The sequence below is a fragment of the Falco rusticolus genome, chromosome 1, assembly GCF_015220075.1.
Source record: "Falco rusticolus isolate bFalRus1 chromosome 1, bFalRus1.pri, whole genome shotgun sequence".
NCBI lineage: Eukaryota > Metazoa > Chordata > Aves > Falconiformes > Falconidae > Falco > Falco rusticolus.
In genome coordinates, this window is record NC_051187.1 from 10,818,857 (window position 1) to 10,838,037 (window position 19,181).

A 19,181-nucleotide genomic window follows, 5' to 3' on the forward strand; every position below is an offset into this window, starting at 1 on the left:
GTGACATGCAAGGTTCTGCCGGGACATCGACAACTTCTTCCATCACGTGCTGCCGAAAGGGAGCACTGAGCAGAAGGTGACTCAGCAACACGAGCTGGGGGGGGGGGGGGGGGGGGCTGCTGTCTCCCCCAGCACGCCTGCAGGGTTTTGCAATGTTTCCAGCACACCATATCAGCACGGAGACCTGTGTTACAACACGGCGGGGCCAGGTATGTGCTTGGCTGGGAGAAACCAGCGTTTCCGTGTCACTGACCACCCAGTGAGTGGCAGGAGGACATGTGGATGACCCCGGGGTTGTGGGAAGGGCTGTGACTATATAGAGCACAAAGAAGGGCAGAGGCAGCAGGTTTTGGCTCCTCTGCTCACTGCTCAGTTGTGATTTTCTCCCTGGAGGAGGAATTTCTCAATTTTTTTCCCTGCTTGGCAGCACGGGTGAGGATGGATGCTGGATCGGCCGGGATGCTTGTTACTCTCCTCCTTCTCTCCATCCTGTGGTTCCTGATCTGGAAAGTCAGCATGAAAAGAAGCCAGCTGCCTCCTGGACCAGCCCCGTGGCCCATTCTGGGCAACCTCTGGCAAAAGGACGTCCTGCCCCTCTACAGGACCTATGAGAAGGTAAGAGAAGAGCTGACGGTGCTGGACCCACTCCCAGCCCAGGCAGGAGAGAAAGCGTGACTGTCCCATGACAAAATAAAAGGGGAACTGTGCAGGTGACTTTTCCTACGTTTCTTTCCTCTTTTTCCCTCCTTCCTCTTCTCTTGCTCTGCCAGAATTGCCTAAATCCCTGCGCCTGGCAGCATAGTCAATACTGTTATTGAAGCCCTTCACCACCTGCAAGGAACCCACGGTGGTGACACTAACCCCTTTCTGGGCTGCAGCACTGCCACCACCCGGAGCTGCTTCCCAGAGATGATGCTTTGAACCCCCAAAGTGGCACTGGGATCAGAACCCCCCGGAGAGGACTGGGCTGGGAGCGGGGCGAGGGTGCCAACTTCGAGGGAGGCACTTCCCCTCCCTGCCCGTGCACTCACCAGCATTGCAGCCATGAGACTTAATTGAAAATTAAGCGAATGGCTGGGGTGTGGGCCCCTTATTCACCGCAGCTTCTCCATCCTCCCCCCAGCTCAGCAGCACATACGGCCCCATCTTCACCGTCTGGCTGGGGCTGAAGCCGGTGGTGGTGCTCTGCGGGTACGAGACGGTGAAGGATGCTCTGTTGGGCCACGCCGAGGAGTTTGGAGGGAGACCTGAAATACCCCTTCTGAGGCAGCTATCGAAAGACTATGGTAGGTGTCTGGGTTTCTTCTAGACACTGTTGCTCTCTGGGTGAGTAGAAAGTCCCCAGCTGCAGCTGGCCATGTTTGAGTCCAGTGAAGGAGTCAACACCCAAGACCTCAAACACCCATTTCCCACCCTGCAAGTCCCCCCAACTATTAAGCCTCTTGTCCAAGAACAGTATTAATTCCAGTTAGCCAGTTCCAGCTTTGTTCTGAGTTTCTGTAGAGCCTTTCAGGGATGCTGTTAGCACACCAGGGTCATTCTCTGGCTTATTGCCCTACCGCTCCTCAGCTGGGCTCAGAGCAGGGTCCTCGGTGCCTGGGGAGGAGCAGCAGGGCAGGCAGGTGAGTGGTCTCCACTGCTTCCCTCCAGGTTTTGTCTCCAACAATGAGAAGAAGTGGCAGGAGCTGCGGAGGTTCACGCTCAGCACCCTGCGGGACTTTGGGATGGGGAAGAGCTCCATGTCACAGCGGGTGCAGCAGGAGACCCAGCACCTGGTGAAACTGCTGGCAGAACTCAAAGGTGATGTGGGTCATGTCCACCCTGGCCCCTGCAGCAGGCAGAGGGCACACAACAGCCTCACAGGACGTGTGTGGTCCCTGGAGCTGTTTGCAATGGCAGGTGCGAATGGCCCTTGTAGACCTTATGGGCTTAGCCCCAGCCCCAGCCCACCCAGCGAGAGCTGCAGGGATGCGGTATGGCCATGGCTTACAGGGCAGGGTGGGAGATCCTGCTCCTGAACTGGTGCAGGGAGTGGCAACCACTGCTGAAAGAACAGAAACAGAAAACTAAACTGCATGGCAGAATGCACAAATAAGATACTGCCCTGGTGACACGGGGGTTATCAGGGTGATGTCCTCCTCCCCAGCAAAGCTGAGCTGCTGCCAGTGCCACTATCTCTTCTGGGGCTTCCTGAATGTAAGAGGAGATGGAAGCTCGGTTGTACACAGGCTCCTCTGCCCCCGATGTGTGGTGCTGGCAGGGGGCAGGTTGCTGAAGGGAGATGCTCTGCAGCCCCCCAGATCACTAGGGTACGTCGGCAGGAGCCCAAAGCACCGGGAGATGCCTCTGCTTTCTTCAGTCCCAACCACTGGGTAGGGGGCTAGGAGCAGGGAGGTAGATGTAGGAGCCCACAGCTCAGGCGGGCTCTCTGCTTTGGCTGTTAGACCCGACAGATTCAACCAGGGCTCGGAGTTCAAAGGACAAGGGCTCGAAGGGGCAGGAAGGTGTTTTCTGTGTTGAAGCAGATACATGCTGACTTTTGGAACCCTTTCTTGCCTCTTTTGCAACTGCAGGAAATGCCTTTGAGCCGCTGACGCTGTTCAGACATGCAGTTGCCAATGTGATCTGCTCGGTCGTCTTTGGGAACCATTACAGCTACAGTGATACGGCCTTTCTGGAGCTACTGAATGTGATCGGGAATTACATCAGCTTCTTCCTCTCCCCCATCGCTGCGGTAGGCGTCCTTGGTGTGCTCAGCACCCTCATGCCTGACATGCTTAGGCAGGAGGGTTGCTCCTTGGCTTTGACGGGACAGCATGGCTTTGAGGGAAGGTGTGGGAAGCTCCATCCAGGCACCTGAGCCCTCCTGTGCCTTCTCCATCCGCAGGTCTACAACACCTTCCCCAACATCATGCACCACCTCCCAGGGCCACACAGGAAAGTCCTGGCCAGGTGTGAGAAGCTGAAGGACTACATCAGAGAAAGAGTTGAGCTTCACAAGCTCACGCTGGATCCCAGCTGCCCCCGGGACTACATCGACTGTTTCCTTATAAAAGCGGAAAAGGTAGAGATAGTACAAAGGGGGGTGGGGGGTGGGGGCGGGGAGTGAGGGCTGACCTCCAGACCTGGCTGCAGCCTGGTAAATCACCCAGATAACACTGAATCCCCTCCCCACGGCACCCTTGCAGGAGAAGAACAGCCCAGAGAACATGTACAGCCACGAAGACCTGGTTATGTCAGTATTCAACCTCTTCGGCGCCGGGACCGTGACTACTAGCAATAGCCTGGTCTTCTGCCTCTTGATCCTGGCAAAATACCCCCATATTCAAGGTAAGGGCAGCAGAACGTGACGGCTCCTTGTGCTTGGGGGGGTCACGGTACAGCAAAGGCGCAGACAGAGATCCCAGCCCTGGACCATCCTGTTGGGGGGAGAGCAAAATCATCCTGCATGCTCACCCCAGGCGACACAAGCCATCAGACACAGATTTGCACAGGCCGGAGGGATCTGGGTACCTGCTCCCTGCTGTCCATCCCTGCCTGTGCAGGTGGCCCCAGACTGGCCTGGGAGAGATGCTTTGAACCTGGCTGACCTGGGGAGGTATGCGGGCAGTGACCCTATTTCTAGTCTCTGCCAGGGGTTGCTCCCTCTCTGCTAGATTATCCTTTGGCTCTAGGATAGGTGCCCATGGAGGCCAGTAAGAAATTATGGGGTGTTTTGCACAGCAAGCAACGCAGTTCCATGCCTGCCCTTTCCCCAGCCAAGGTCCAAGAGGAGATCGATGCGGTGGTGGGCGCTGCCCGTGCTCCCAGCACAGAGGACAAGCTGAAGATGCCATACACTAACGCAGTGATCCATGAGCTGCAGCGCTTGCAGAAGTCCCGCATCGAGAACTTCCCACGGATGACCACGCAGGACATTGTGTTCAGGGGCCACACCATCCCCAAGGTAGATGTCATGGCCCTGGACTCTCTGTGTCCGCGAGAGGAGGGGTGGCAGGGGGGCTTGAATGGCATTCGCCTTTGCCCCCGGACTGTTTGTTCCCTCCTGAAGGTCCCAGCTCTTTCCCAATCCTCTGTGGGTGGAGATGGCAATAACCTTTTAGCAGAGGAGTAGAGGGAGGTGAATGCTGCCCACACCCCCGCGTCCCTTGCCTGTCCTGGAAAACACCTCTTTCCAGCAGAGAGATGTGCAGGGCTGCTGGGGCTGGGAGCCTGAGCTCGCCCTGGCAAGAGGCCAAGCCAGCCCCCCACTCCTCAGCAGATCTGGGGACAGCCGCTGGTCCAGATTTGACTCCAAGAATTTTGTACAGCATCCACTTTGAAGGAACACCTCCCTTCTTCGGGCTTTGTGCAGCAACAGGGCTTTTAACATAAATCAAGCCATTGCTCCAGGCTGCCTCCCCACAGGCGTCTGGGTGGGCATCGGGGTGCGCACCCAGCCTCCCCCCACGCCCCCCAGATGCTCCTCACTTGCTAGTCACCCTCAGCAGAGCCCTATGTCATGGCACTGATGTCCTTGCTCCCCTGTCCCATACCTCTCCTGCAGGGCATGGTTGTTATTCCGGTATTATCTTCCGTGCATACGGATCCAACCCAGTGGGAGAACCCCAAAGAAGTCGACCCAGGCCACTTCTTGGATGAGAAGGGCGAGTTCAGGAAGCACAAAGCCTTCATGGCTTTCTCGGCAGGTCAGTGCTCAGCCCTGCACACACCCTTTGCAGCAGCTCCATTCCAGGGACTGCCAGCACGAATATCGGTTGGCACCAAAGTTATATCCTCAATATGAGCTTTCTAGTTACTTCTTTATGCTGTTTTTTCCCCAAATGCTGGATGAAGCCATCAGCCCGGTGCTCACCCTTCCCTCTGTGTGCCCGCAGGGAAGCGCATGTGCCCCGGCGAGGCGCTGGCCCGCATCGAGCTCTTCCTTTTCCTCACCACGCTGCTGCAGAGCTTCACCTTCCAGCTCGCCTCCAAGTACGAGGAGACGGATTTATTGTCCCTGTGGCTCAAGATAGAGAGCAGGGCGATACCTTGCAAGTTCTTTGCTATTCGGCGCCCGGTATCCTCCTAAACAGAAAGCGGCGGGCAGAGGGAAAGGGTCTTCCAGGTGCCTTTGCTTCTGGAATCAGAGCAAGCCACGCGACCCATGAACGCTGCCGCGGCAGTCACCAAGCAGGAGGGTCACTTGGAGCTTTGAACATCCCCTCAGAGAACTGCCAGGTGTCTTTGCCACCAGTTCTATGGGCAGCCTGCTCCCAACCCTTCCCCACGTCCCAGCGACACAAGGATGGCAGCACCGGTTTTGTTGCCCTGCACCGGCCAGCCCTGAGCCTCTCTCCCCGTGGCAGGGCTGCCTGAGCCCCCCAGGGCTGTGCTGGGGGCTCCCTCCTTTCGGTGAGAGACTATGAGAGTGCTTCTGCAATAAAAATAACCACCGTAACTGGATGATGGTGTTTATAAGGACACTCGTGAAGCCTCTTGACGTAAGGGTGGTGATGCTCAGGCTTCCCTGCCCTTCATAGGTGGTGTGTGAGCTGGCCGCAACAACCAAGGTGACAGGCACCTAACGCTTCTGACACCCTGCTTTGCCCCACCTCTGTACCCTCCAGCACTGCATAAAGTCTGTGACACTGTAAATCACGCTCACTCCCATCCCTGCATCCCGCTGCACAGGGATGAAACCCTTACGAACAACCTTTAGGCCATCAAAATATTAAAAAATTCAGTGCAGGGGGAAATGTGCCGAAGGAGAGGGGTGCTGTGCTTGGGAAGCCGGAGGTGTTTTGCCACTAAGGTCACAGCTCCCATCTCAGACTGCTCAATATGTCAACTGTGCTTGTGGTGCTTTAACCTCCCCTGCACTGAGGGGGATTTACTTGCTAGCCCCCAGGCATGCTCCAGCCTTTATTCCAAACCACTGGGACTTCAAAGAAAAGGAGGTTCTCTTTAAATAGCTGTGCAAGGGAAAAATGACGCTGACGCATGCCCAACCTGCCTGGCCTCAGCGATAACTTGGGCTTCTCCTTCCAGTGGCAGGAATGTGTCTCCCAGCCTTGGAAAACCGGTATGTTTCCCAGTGCATCCAGTTCTTCCCAGTGCAAACCTCCCAGATATGGGACTTCATCTTTCCCAGGTTCTTGTGTGTCCCAGGACAGACTGAGCCAGGAAAACATTCAGTTTGTTTTAGCTGATTTGCCTCCACAGCTGTAATCTTCAAATGAATTTTACGCATCTCAGGAATTTATTGCTTAGTTCAAAACACGAACCCCCATGGCTCTGACTGTGGGGAGGGCACCCCCAGGGACAGGCACCCCCAGGGACAGCAGAGCCACCTGAGCTCTAGCAGCAGCAAAATGATTTCAGCTGGAGAGGGAGCACAGGTTTCCAATAAAAGGGCTGAGTTGCAGCAGGGAAGAGCTATAGCTCAGGGGGGCTACGTGGGAGAGTAAAACAGATTGAAAAAATAATATTTAGCTTGTTACCTCAGCTGCTGGGTTGTGCCTCTCTGAAGTCCTTCACATCAATATTTACCTCTAAAAAACACCCTCAGGTGCTAGTTCAGCTCTGTGTGCTTTTTGTAGCTGGTAAAGTAACTCCAGGGGTTATCTGAGGAGTTGGCAGGGTGGGACATGCTCCCAGCCCTCCTGCTTCCCTCTGGCCGGGGGGGTTATGCCTGTTGCAGGGGGTGCTGTCTCAGCAGTGGGGCTTGGGGTCTCTAGGGAGCCTGGGATGGAAGGGCAGGGAGGCAGCTGAGGTGACGTGGGGGTCTCAGGGCTGGGTTTGGTGGGTGTTGCTGGGGTGCTTGCACCTGTCTGCAAGCGTGGGAGGGGGGTGACAGCAGGGACCTGCCCTGGGCGGAGGTGGCTGTGCCCTCCCAGGGAAGGTAGGTGAGGCTGGGGGCTTCTCTTGCCCTGGGGTAGCATTTTATCGATGGTGGGTGCTGCTGTCCTAAATGGATAATCTTTGCTCGCAAAATGATTTCCTAGATACTACTGTGCCTAGGGAGTGAGACGCATCCCTGGGAGGGGTTGTGACCTCTGAACGGGGGAGCTCCAAACTTTGATTTAAAGAAGCAAGTAAACTCGGGCAGCCTGTTGCTGGGTGTGGGACTGGTGAGAAGGGGTGGATTTGCCGTGAGTAGCTCTTTGGCAGGAAAGCAGTGCTTCGCTGGAGAAGAACGGCTGAGGCTGGAGCCCTGCTTTTCTCCACTCGCTCCACAAAAGAGTTGCATTAAAATCCCACGTGGGGATCTGCGTGGGATGGCGGCTTGGGTGCCTGAGCCCGCAGGGCTGACAGCTTCACACAGCATGTTTGTTCTGTGTGGACCAAACCTGAAACCACTGTACCTGCAGCACCGAAGCCTCTGCAGGGTGGAGCACGCAGTGCTCCCATCCAGCGCTGTCTTTTCCACTGCTGCCTACAACAGGGAAAGAGCCAAAAGGGCAAAGAGGGCCCCAAACCCGCTGCGCACAGAGTGAGACCCAGGTACGTGGCCCTGCTGTCCTAATGCATTTGTACCTGTCCCCGTGAGGGATGTGGGGGTATGAGTTTATTGTCACCTGCCTGTTCTGCTGCTTTCCCACCTGGGCTGCTCTGCAATGCTCTGCCTTCTTGCCAAACATTTTTTTTTTTTCTAATGACCTAGTTAATCCTCCTACCTTCTCTCAAATGATGGATGAACCACCCTTTACTCTTATTGTACGTGCATTTTTGACTCATTAGATGACTAAATGAAGTCTTTCTTATCTTTTTTTTTTTCCTCCCCAATCTGGGGAAGATCAGTAAAAAATACATTTGAGCAAAGCAAGCCGCTCGTGAAGCACTTTTGCACAACCCCTTTCCAAACCCTGGCTCAGTGCTGTCCTGCTCACACGTACTGCCTCTGGGTTTCTGCCTCTATAACCCAACCGCGGTGCCCAGGGGCCAGCTGCGCCCCTGCTTCCCCAGGACTTTTTACGCCCTTTGCTTTACAGAAGTCACCCCCAAACCCTTTGGGGGGGGGGGTGGCGTTTAGCAGCGGTGTGCTTGCGGGCGGTGGGGGCGGCTATTAGTAGCAATCCGGCATGGCGCTCGGAGGTTTACGGTAGGGGTCTCCTAGCAGCAGCGACGCGGCGGGGATGGTTGCCGGGGGTGGGGGTGGGGCAGCTCAGCGGGGCCGGGGCTCCGGCAGCCCTGGCGGTGTCACCGGTGTCACCACTGTCTCCCCGGTCGCGGGGCGCAGGGGTGCGGAGCGACGCCGCAGGTGATGCTGCGCTGCCCGGCGGAAAGTGGCGCCCCCGAATCCTCCCCCCGGGGACGCTCGGGGCTGCGCCTTTGAGGTTTGGGGGTGCGGGGGCTGTGGCGGTTCTCCCGTAGTGCCCCGTGAGGCTGTCGGCACAGGGAAGGTGGATACGGCCCTTGCTGGGGCTCTGCTGGGTCCCCCTGGGCTCCAAACACCCCCCCTCCCCCACCCCCCCCGGAGCTCCAACCCCGCGCCGGATTCTCCCAGCTGGAGCGTGCGAGGCGGCTGGGGGGGGTTGATGCTAACCCTGCCCCAGGCAGGGGGATGTCACCCACCACCAGGGCACGTGGCTCTCAAGCGAGCCCTTCCCTGCGGGGCCAGCGGGGAAGGGGCAGCCCTTGCTGGTGTTCTCCCTTGTCCGGGGATGGATTTTTGTTGGCAGAGTGCTAGGGCTGGGATTATCAGCTGTTTGTGAGTGTATCTGGTGTCCCTCGGGGAAGGGGGAGTGCTGCAGTCACCCTCTCCGGTCCTGGAGATCCAGATTTGCCCCTGAGCTTCCTTGGGTCATACTCTGGGCTGGGGGGGATGCCCAGGCTGTGCCAGAGCTGCAATGAGGGTACAAGCACTATGGTCCAGGAGTGATGCTAAGATGGAGGTAACGTTACCCAGGTTCCTGGCTGTCACCTGCAGCAGCCTGGCAGCTCCTGGTGCTGCTGCTCTGGCTGTTCCTCTCTAGCAGGTGATTTATTGCATGTGGCAAAACTCCCCATGCAGGTGTGCAAAGGGTAACTGTTGAAAGAGACTGCCCGCCCTGCACAACTGTTAACTGTAGAGTTATTTGCCTTGTGGTATTAACCTTCTGGTTAATACAGCAAATCTGGTAATGTTTAAGGTCTTTTATCCTTCCAGCTGTAGGGAATGAGTGAGCAAAGCCAGGGGTGAGGACAGGTCATGGAGGGAATGGGGTGTTCCTGGCAGTAGGAGATGGGGCCAGATAAGACTCGGACCCGGCAACTTTATCCTGACCCAGCTCCACTGCAGTGCCAGTTGTATGTGTGCACCATCACGCAGTGACCCTGTAAATGCGGTCATTGTTAAAGGGAAGAGGAGTAATGGAGTAATAGCTTGTAATGGAGTATGGCTGACAACAACATAACAAAAAAATACAACTTCCTCATGAATTCTTCCGGGCAACACATCTCAGGAGGTGTGGCTGTGAATGGAATGTTTTAAGTAATGAAACCTACACTAAAGAAAGTACAGAACGGATTAATTGTGCATAGCTAGAAGGGATAGAATAAATAATATAGCATAATTTATTTTTTAAAATGCCCAAGATACTATTCTAATTTCAGCAATTCCGTAATTCAGCTCTGAGATGCCTACTGTAAGGTTTAACGTGACTCTGTGCTTAATTCTTCCAGAGGAAGATGTAGATGGCTCATCAGCTGAATTCCAGAGCAGCTTCCAGGAAGACAGCTGTCCTCAGCCCAGTACCAGACTCTTTCCACTACAGTCTTCTAGCACTTCTCCTGCAGCTCTTAAAACCATATCTGCTGCAACAGGCCATCTCAGTATGACAGGTACCACTACCTGAGTATTCAGTGCTGGGGGTGGGGGACGGGAAACCTGTGGTTTCATACCAGGGCGCTAACAACTGGCACTGCCTAGGAACAAGTCAGTTCTGGGTCACTTTGGAAAAAAAGCAGGGAAGACCACGGCAATAGTTAGCTGGGAAGTTCGAAGTGCCATGCAAGAGGAGGTGATGCCATTCAGCAGGTGCTTGTCTTCGCTCTGAATCACTTCCCATGCTTGCCGAGGTGCTGACAGGACTCGTAGTGAAGGGCTGAGGCAGTGTCCCCCCTTCTGATGGAGATGCTGTTCTGCCAGGGGTAGGGTCTTTCAAAACCCAGCCCTGCAGTGGGTGTTGCACCTAAAAGGAAGGGAAGCCTTACACTGTGGGGGCTGAAGTTTGGCAAAGATGCTAGAGGTATGCAGGCACCAGCAAAACTACTGATGTGAGAAGGGTGTCAGCTGTGTCTACCTTCTGTTCTTGGGGACAACAGAGAAATTTGTCCCCCTTTCTTCTGCCATGTCATAAATCATGTTTTTATTGAAGAAAATCTAATGGCTGCAGGAAGAGGTTTCCCACTGTTTGCAGGAAAGAAGTTCTATGTCCTTGGCATGAGGTTTTTTGTCCTCCCTTAGTCTGGGACGGGCACCCTCACACCCTCCCATGCTGGTCACTGCTGTAGATGGAGGTGGAAGAGGTAAAGTATTCTATGTTTGTGAAAGGAAAGCGGTCACTGCATCCCCACCAAGCCCACCCAGGGCCTCCTGCATCCCCTCTGATCACCTGGTGTGTCCAGCTGTGAAAAGCCCTCGCTATCCATCAGCATCCTCTGCCTTCAGACACCACAGGTGTGAGCTGTCCTGCAAGACCCTGAGTGTTTTCAGCATTTTCCTTGGAATGGTACAGTACCAAAGGGATTAGCAGAAGAATCAAATTAAGGTCAACTAACTCTTGCAGTGCATTGCTAACAACAGTACTGTTAGTAGTCACCAAAGCTCAGGCACTTGCAAGACTAAATTCCCCTGTCTTCTAGGTGCTCAACCACCAGCAATGTGCTCCTGGCCCAAAACCACTGACTGCCTCACCCAGGAGGGTCCTGATGCAGAGGAAAATTCACCTATCACGTCCTTAGCCGATCAAGGTGTCACTGTGGCTCCTGCATCTCTCCAGTCACCCTCTAATGTCAACCAATCCAAGGATTTAATTCGCTGCCTGCCACCTCACCTGTCTATGTACATCCTGGGTAAAGCTGCTCTGTTTTTTTCCAAGGGTGGTTTCCCCTATGGGTAATGAATGGTCTCTAGCGTGGATAGGGGTTAGCCAATCTGTCCCTTTAATTTCTTAGGGCTTTTGGATCAAAAATCCCTCGATGCCTGTGCTGCTGTGAGTAGATGTTGGGCTTTTCTGGCCAAAGAAGTCAAGAGGGAACATGCGTGTCGAAGTGTAATACAGAAGAAGATCCTGTATTTACAGGTAAGATGCCTGGGCTTCTGCCATCATTATGCACTTTAAAAAGAGGGTGGTTTTCCTGCTACTGCCCAAGCCATTAGATGGAGGTGCTTCTGCTGGAGGCTACCTCCCAACTTGACCCTGTTCATTCTTTTACCACCTGCAGAGCAAAGCCAGGTTAGATGTTCATGCTGTCACAAGCAAGCACAGCAGAAGAGCTTTTACTGACTTTCAGAGAGCCTGTGACTCTAGAAGTGTATGAAAACATTCTTGTAATCAAGAAAGCAGAGTCTGGTCACAAATGCAAATGCTGGACTTCCCGGTGCTAGTGGAAATTGGGCAGAGCTCCAGCGGCTTCCTGAGACAGCTCAAAAATGCGATTTATTTGCCCCACATGGGAAGATGGAAATGCTAGGTGGCTTTGGGAAGCCAGAGCTGGGGGGGGGGGGGGGCACGCTGAAGCAGAACTTCTAGGGAAGGCTTGTCCTGGTTAGTACAGACCTGCCATGCACCAAGGGAAGTGTAAAGGTAAATCCCCAAAGAGATAGTTAGGAGTCTTTGTACGCTTTGATTTGTGAAGAGTGTAGAAGTCTCACCCCTGTGCTAGCAAAGAAGGCTTAACGGAAGGTTTCACGCACAAAAGATGTCTTGAGAGCCTCTCATCTCAGTGGGTTTGGGTTCTGAATCAACAGATTGCTCCAAAGATGAGATGAACTGTGAAATTTTGCAGCTTATTAAAAGCTGAAGACTAGAGTTTGGAAAAAAATAAAAAGCAATTATTTTTTTACAGGGAGTTAAATCTTATACTGACAGAGCGGTAAATGCAAGCCAGGTCTCTTAATAACAACAACAAGCCGGTGTGTGCAGCTCAGCTTTGCATCCCATGGAGATGCTGAAGCATCAGCACATGAGCAGCATCTGTTGAGTGCCTGGGCTCTGCATGACTGTGTCTCTGCTGGCTTGTTCCAGGGGTTGTGCCCTAGAGGAGCAGTTTCAAACTATGCCGAAACAGTCAATGTGACAATTCCACAGTTAAACGAAGAGGGTGATGTCATCAGAGTGAAACGTCACAAAGGGGGAAGTAAAACAAAGGTATGTTGGCAGTTGTTTGCCTTCCATGGATCCTGCATGTCAGTAATGGGGGAGGAAGGAGGACATGGTGGCCTTGGAAAACAGAGCAGTGAACTCTGAGCTGCTTTGCTCTTCTCCTGCTTCTGGCTTGCACCATCGTGAGCAATTCATAAGGACCAGTGCTTGCTCAGCACCTTGCATGGGAGGGAGCCTGCATCCCTGAACTCCTGCCTTCTCCCAGTGCATCCCCCAGCTGCATGCATAGCCTGTAGGCCAGGGGTGTGGGTGAGGCTGGTTGGCATCGCAAGGACATGGCCTTTTCCCAAAGTATAAAGGCTGTAACTGTCAGGTCTTCCTTTTTTTTTGCCATAGAACACTGCATGGGAACAACCCTTGTTTCTGCACTAACCAGGGAGTTCCTGCGCTCCAGGTGCTCCTTACCAACACATTCTGTCTCTGTTAGTCTCATCACTGTAGTGGTGACCAAGCTGATGTTCAACGCTATGAAATAATGCTGCATTCCTCCCTCCCCAGGTTATTTTCCCCTATTTTTCCTTCCATTAGGAGGAACACAACCTGCAGGCAGCCTATCATGATCTGAAAACTGACACAATCCAGCTGGAAGAGAGAAATGTCTTCTGTGGCTCCTACAATATTCGTGTCCTCATGGACCAGTGAGTAGACTACCTGGCTGTAGGGCCAAACAGCAGCTTCTGGAAGCCTGTCCCACTCCCTGTGATCCTTCTGTGGGAAAGTATGGCTGGAGAAGGGTCTCAGCATCAATGTTAAGAAATCCCCAGTGTCAAATCCAGCTTTTTTTATAAAGATACCAAGATAAGCTATTTTTAAAGACACAAGGGTTAGTGATCCACAGCCCGTCACAAGGGATATGGGCTCTCCCCTCTTTAAACTTACCTTCCAGTACAAACTTGGGTACGCAGAATCGGGGACCTCAGTTGTGGTGCCTTGCAAAGGATTCACACTCTCAAGTGTATTGCTCATCAAGATGCTCAATGAGGACCATTAAGCATCAGAAAAATGCCTGTCCCAGACTTAGATCTGTTGTACCTTGTTAGCTGGCTAAAGCCATCTCGGTCACTGTTTCTTATCCAGATCAGATGAAAGCAGAATAATCCATTATAATGGTGGAAACTTGGTAGCCATCGGCTCCGCAGACCGAAAAGTGAGGCTTCTTGATATGTCGGGAATGAAAGAAATGCTGCCTCTGCTCTCTGGCCATGCTGGAAGCATCCAAGCGCTCTTCCTCCACGAGAAGAAGGGGCTCGTTCTCAGCGCAAGCGTTGACCTCAGCATCAGGTGAGCAGCACTGGGACTGTGCCATGGGATACCAGCCCCTTGGTGCAGATAGGAAAAATGAAACTTTATTCCTTCCACTCCAATCTTTAGGAAGCCTTGTTCCATCACTTTTGTTAGAGTAATGATGAAAGGACAGAAGATGAGGGAACACATTCCCCACTCATAAGGCAGTTTCTGTTGCCCAGTTTCATCCAGTACCAAGTGATTAAAATAGGATACAGAGGTTTTCCTAAAGTACCTTAAAACACCAGAGAGGTTTCAAATAAACACTCACAGTGAGATTCTGGCCTTGCTAACATCAGCATCGGGTTCTGGAAGGCTGGGTTTCTCTGTGATGTTCTAGATGGTGTGTTGTGCTAAGCAGGCTCGACAGCCTGGTACCTGCTGTACAGCTGCTCCTGCCCAGGTACCGCACCCTGAAACAAGGGTGGAGGCGATCAGCTCTCCCATCTATCCCTAAATCCCGAGAGTATCATGATGAGGGGCGAAAAGCTAAGCAGCGGGTCGTCTGGCTCTGGCATGGCAATTGCACAACTTCGTCAAAGGGGAAAGTTTACATGGATCCAGGGTCTGTCCTCCCTGCTCCAAAAGGGCTGTTTATTTAACTGTGGGGTTGAGTTCTTTCGATAAAGTCATCTTGGCACCGGCCAGCAAAGAAACAACCTCTACGTTTTAAGGTTAATTGAAAGTAACTGTGCCAAAGGTGAAATCTAGCTATACCTTTCCAGACAGTTTGGAGGCAGATGAAGAAAGTACCTGGGTAAAAGATTTAAAACTAAGCCTGACTGGATCATTTCAAATCCTCTGATGCCTTAGTGGAATGAGTCCTGAATTTAACCTAGTGTGTATGGAAGAGCTGGGCCCATTAAGCAGGAAACAACAAATAAGATGATTGTGTTTCCTTTTTGACTGGTCCTTTGTAGATGCTGGAATATATACAGTGGTGCTTGTGTGAAAATCTTTAATGGTCACTGGGCGACAGTCACCTGCTTGGATTTCCACGACGAGCAGTTTGTGTCAGGAGCCAGAGATGGGATGGTAAAAGGTGAGAGCCAGGACTAGGAGCTTCCCAGCGGGAGGCAGGTGGTAGTGAACAGTGGGCACAGTACGTGGGAGCTGTGATCAGTGTGATGTGTGAGTATGAAAGTAAGTCTATAAATAAGAAGGTGAATTTGTGTGTCCTATTTTGTGATTCCAGAACAGCCTAAGCTGTGGACGCATGCACGTACAAGGTCTCTGATTGGGTCACTGAATAAATTCTCATTATTTCTGCTTTTATTCAGTTTTAAAGGCTTAATGGCTATAGGGCTGCGCCAGCTCTTGGGAAAGGGGCATTAATTTTCAGCTTTGTCAGAGGTTTCCTTATTACTTAGCCTATAGAATAAGGATGAAAAAAAAAGTGCTGTTTTCTGGACTTTGCTTTTAAAACTTTTGCCATGTCAATTATACTTTCTAAGTCAACACCTGGCTCCGTGCAGAGCTGCAGGGTAGAAGATATATCTGTAATTCCAGTAGTGCTTTTTAATTCCTGTTGTACTCAGCAAAACTTATTGTTGGGGCATATGTATTTTTAATATTCCTCCCCTTTGCCCTTAACAGTGTGGAGCCTGGAGAGTGGGAAATGTCTCAAGACTCTGAAGCATGACAGCACTGTTTGGGTAGTTAAAATGCATGGCAGGCGTGTTGTCAGTGGGTGCGACAGAGGGCTGGTGAAAGTCTGGTGTGCTGATACGGGCACTCTGATCAAAGTAAGTTTCTTAGGTGCATAATTTCATGTTAAGTGGTCAAAAATCTTCTGTGCTAGTAAACTAACTGGTAAATCGTAGCTTTTTGCTTTTGTCAGAGGCTTTCTAAAAAAATGCCAATCCCCCAAAACAAAACCAAAAGCAGTCTAAACTGATAAAAGAAACTGCGGATTTATTTGTAAGGAAATAATATAAAAACTGATTTGCAAACAGCTGTCAGTTCTAACCCAGGGTTTATTTGCCTGCCTCAACCCCCATCATTACTTGTACTCTGTAGATCATTCATCTCTGTTCCTGCAGAAACATTCAGAATCAGCAAAGAGGTTGGGAAGGCTTGACTAACAGCTCTTGGGGTTGGAGGCATCAGGGGTTAGCCCAAAATACGAAACTTGCTCTCGAAACCCGTTTATAAAGCTGAAGCAGCTGGATAACTGCTCTGCAATGCAAAGATTGAGGCCAGAGTCTGCTAATTACACTAGCAGGCATCCAGAACTAGTATTAGTCCTCATCTCTGAAAGGAGTGAAGCTCTTTCTACCCATGGGGGAGAGAGTTGCAAACTGAGATGCATCTTGAATGCATGATATCCCAGCTCCAGCTGAGGAAAGCTTGCAATTGCTCCTTCCACTGTAGTCAGGGCAGTCCACGATCTTCTCTCCTGGGCGAACATTCAATCGATCACCAAGGTCGTGGTGCAGTAACTCCAAGCACGTTGGCACAGGTAATAGATAGGGAAAATGGATGTTAACTCCATGCCAGTAGCTAATCAGCAATAAGCCCAGAATATGTTTTACAAGTCACTACAAAACTAACAGTTATCCATAGGGTGTATTGGTATGGTAACACCCAATAAAACTACAATGTGGTTGGTATATAAGGCTGGTATCGTGAATGCTGTAAGGTATCTTAGCATATTTACATCCACATTGCTGACAGCTTTGCACCTATTTCTTTTACTTTGCAGACTTTAGAGGGGCACCAAGGCCCAGTTAAGTGCTTGTCCTTTGATCAGTGGCACCTAGTCACAGGAAGCACTGATGGATATGTTCTAGGATGGAGCATGTTGGGAAACATGAAGAGATGCCTAACAGCTTTCTGCCACCCTAAGTAAGAATCAGCTATGTTTCAAGTTGTATTCAACCAATTACTAAATCTATAAAGAAAATGCCTCCCCTATGGGAATAGAAAATGCTTTAATTACCAGTCCTGGTTTTTGAAATATCCTTGTTTTCAACAACCTTCATCCTGAACAGTGTCAGGCACTACGTGGTCGTAACCGTTTGTCAGTTAAGACCCGTAACAACCTCAAACCCAAATACACAACCGCTTGTTCATGAACAGGAGCGACTGACAGTGCATAGTCCAGTATTTCAAGGATCCCAAGCCATATGCAACAGGGTATCATGCTACCTGGTCAAGAATTGACCCTTCCTGTTGAAGGTGGCCGTAACTACGTGCTGATCCCTACCAACTGTATGTTATTCTATTTTTTAATACTTTAATTGTATATTGGAACCCTGAAAACTAGCATCATATTGTTTTCATTAGCTTTTCTAGACATAAAATGAAATGTAAAACGCAGCAGATAACCGTAACCATACTGGTTGCTATGAGGATGCATTGGGTGGGTTGGTTTGGGCAATGCGTGATTAGGAAGGATCTCACTATTAAACCTCTAAAACATTTTCATCAGCTCCTCTGTTCAGCCTGTTGATGGGGGCAGACCCTTGCACCTCCTCCAAGACAACAGAAGTAGCTGATCGTGCCTCCTTGTGCAAGCACAGCGAATGCACCAACAGTGACGTGTTGTGTTTTCAGGGAAGTTCTGTCTCTGGAGTTCCTCTATCTCAGAGTCGTCAGTGGCTGTGCTGATGGAAAGATTCGTATATTTAACTACTTAACTGGAACCTGCCTGAAAGTGTTGACGGTCAATAGCGGAGGGGGGCCCGTATCTTTTTTCTGTGCTGCAGGAAACAGGTTGGTGACAACAGCTGTCATCAGTCTCTGAAACATTGTAGATGACATTGTAATTTAAGGAACTGTATATTTTTCCTTTTTGTTGTCCTTCTCAAAAATAAGTTTTAAAGGGCTCTACCACTTACTGACTGCTTTAATAATCTGGTTTTGTTAACAATGGATGAATTTTCTTAGCCCTTTCAGCTATGTACAATCTCCTGTTTCTATACTACTTCCGATATAGACACAGCTGTAAAGCTGAACTCAACTCCCAAATTCCTTAAGAGGTTGGAAAATCAAGGCAAGGCCTGACAACACCTTTGTTCCCTGACCTACTGCCTCCTTATAAAAGTCAATAATGGAAAATCCTTCCAGGTGCATTCACTCCTGCACTCTAGAGGTATTTAACAGCTTCTGTGTAAGCAATAGCTAAAATACTGGGGTGTTATTGGTGCTGGTTTGGTCAAAACTCTACAACACAGCAGTATATGGGCTGCTACAAAGAGAACTAACTCCAGCCCAACCAGATCCAGTACATCCTTCCAATTTAGGTTTAAATGTCCCTAATAATATGGTGTTTCCAGTTTCTTTTGGTGTTGCACTGATCTAGCTCGGTCCACTCTTGGCAATTTTCACCCTAGTTATTTTAAAGCTAATTTTGCCACAGAGATGAATGAAGAGAGCCCCACAGAGCCCATACAGAGTACGAGTTAAAATGTACAGAGTCTGACTGATGGGACCAACTGCTACGGCTTCCTTAAACAAGGGATGGGTATCCTGGATCTGTGTAAGCGCCCTCGGGTTTCGTACTGCACAGAAGCAAACGGCCCCTTAGGTGGCACCTGCTGCGTCAGTGGTAGCTGTGCTCTTAATGGCTTTTCCTTTTCCAGGATGGTGATCAACTTGCCAACTAGTCTGTTGATGTTCCAGTTTGAGGATGCCAGCTGGGACTGCACTTCAGATGCCGATAGAGAGACGGTGAGGAAGGAAGGACAGCGCAGCGGGACTCCAAGCAGAGCACTGCTTCGCCTTCAGCGAAAGAAACACCACGACCTCAGCCGGGTGTATCGACTTGCTCCGGAGACACAAGATGCTGACCAGCTCATGCTGTCTTGCTGGATCCGCTGCCAGTCACCAAAAAGCTGTGGAACATCTCAAAGTAGTACATACAGCCTCTGCAATATGTTGGCATTTTCTAAAATGAGTTAGAAACAATTTCAAGGACCCACTGCCTTCATCCTCATCTGTATCCGGGCTCACTGCTTTTTTTTTTTTTAAGTGCAGTCTGGTAGATGTGCTGCTGTGTTTCAATGGTTCTGTCATTTTTAGCCTTTTGTAAAACCTTTATACATTTCTAAAACGTTTTGGTATAAGTTCAACACATTTGTCAAGACAGGCACTGTCGTTTTCCAACTGACTAACAGAGATATAGTATTCATGTTCTTACAGCTGGCGTGCACAAAAACATGCTGCTGATTCAGTGCTTGAATTATTTATTAACAAATACTCTAGGAAGTCACAGGACACCTGCATTCAGGAGCTGCCATCACTGGGAAATGCAACTGCACACAAACAGGCAACTTTTTAAATTGTAACATGGTGATATTGTTTTTTAAAATCAGAGTTATTTAATACGGTATGTGTCACGTCTTCTAGCTCGACAATCAAACTGTCTGTTGCAGATAAACTAATGGGCTAAGAAAGTTTTCATGCTTTTAAGGCCATCGGGTGTTAACCTCCTCTGTGCAGCTCTACTTGGTAAAAGATCTACAGTTTGTAAAACAGGGGTGCACTATAATTTTAGTGGCAAAAAAACCCCTATGGGCTGGGTATACATAATATTCAAAAAGA

General features: G+C 50.7%; 2 protein-coding genes across 3 annotated transcripts; both read left to right on the forward strand.

Moving 5' to 3' along the window:
• Positions 1 to 324: 324 nt before the first annotated feature.
• On the forward strand, positions 325 to 5,445 carry LOC119158099 (cytochrome P450 2C5-like). Of its 2 annotated transcripts, XM_037409610.1 has the most exons (9): positions 325 to 615; positions 1,124 to 1,286; positions 1,651 to 1,800; positions 2,574 to 2,734; positions 2,888 to 3,064; positions 3,189 to 3,330; positions 3,759 to 3,946; positions 4,547 to 4,688; positions 4,878 to 5,445. In XM_037409610.1, exons 1-9 carry the CDS (start codon positions 439 to 441, stop codon positions 5,069 to 5,071), a joined length of 1,494 nt encoding a protein of 497 aa, XP_037265507.1. In that variant the 5' UTR covers positions 325 to 438; the 3' UTR covers positions 5,072 to 5,445. The 2 variants fall into 2 exon arrangements, with proteins under 2 accessions (XP_037265507.1, XP_037265514.1); XM_037409617.1 differs by lacking the exon at positions 1,651 to 1,800.
• Positions 5,446 to 5,735: 290 nt separating this feature from the next.
• Positions 5,736 to 19,173, forward strand: CDRT1 (CMT1A duplicated region transcript 1). Its single transcript, XM_037409603.1, has 12 exons — positions 5,736 to 7,485; positions 9,646 to 9,804; positions 10,828 to 11,037; positions 11,140 to 11,267; positions 12,213 to 12,335; positions 12,879 to 12,988; positions 13,428 to 13,631; positions 14,555 to 14,676; positions 15,231 to 15,379; positions 16,339 to 16,481; positions 17,193 to 17,351; positions 18,221 to 19,173. The coding sequence occupies exons 2-12, from the start codon at positions 9,798 to 9,800 to the stop codon at positions 18,537 to 18,539; spliced, it is 1,674 nt and encodes a 557-aa protein (XP_037265500.1). The 5' UTR covers positions 5,736 to 7,485; positions 9,646 to 9,797; the 3' UTR covers positions 18,540 to 19,173.
• The last annotated feature ends 8 nt before the right edge of the window (positions 19,174 to 19,181 follow it).

Bases quoted from the DNA above. Each gene is read 5' to 3' on its own strand.
- LOC119158099 (XM_037409610.1), top strand. From the start codon at position 439: ATGGATGCTGGATCGGCCGGGATGCTTGTTACTCTCCTCCTTCTCTCC. The intron at 2,735-2,887 runs GTAGGCGTCCTT...CTCCATCCGCAG, and splicing joins TCCTCTCCCCCATCGCTGCG to GTCTACAACACCTTCCCCAA. The intron at 3,331-3,758 runs GTAAGGGCAGCA...CCCTTTCCCCAG, and splicing joins AAAATACCCCCATATTCAAG to CCAAGGTCCAAGAGGAGATC.
- CDRT1 (XM_037409603.1), top strand. The intron at 13,632-14,554 runs GTGAGCAGCACT...GGTCCTTTGTAG, and splicing joins AGCGTTGACCTCAGCATCAG to ATGCTGGAATATATACAGTG. The intron at 16,482-17,192 runs GTAAGAATCAGC...TTGTGTTTTCAG, and splicing joins ACAGCTTTCTGCCACCCTAA to GGAAGTTCTGTCTCTGGAGT.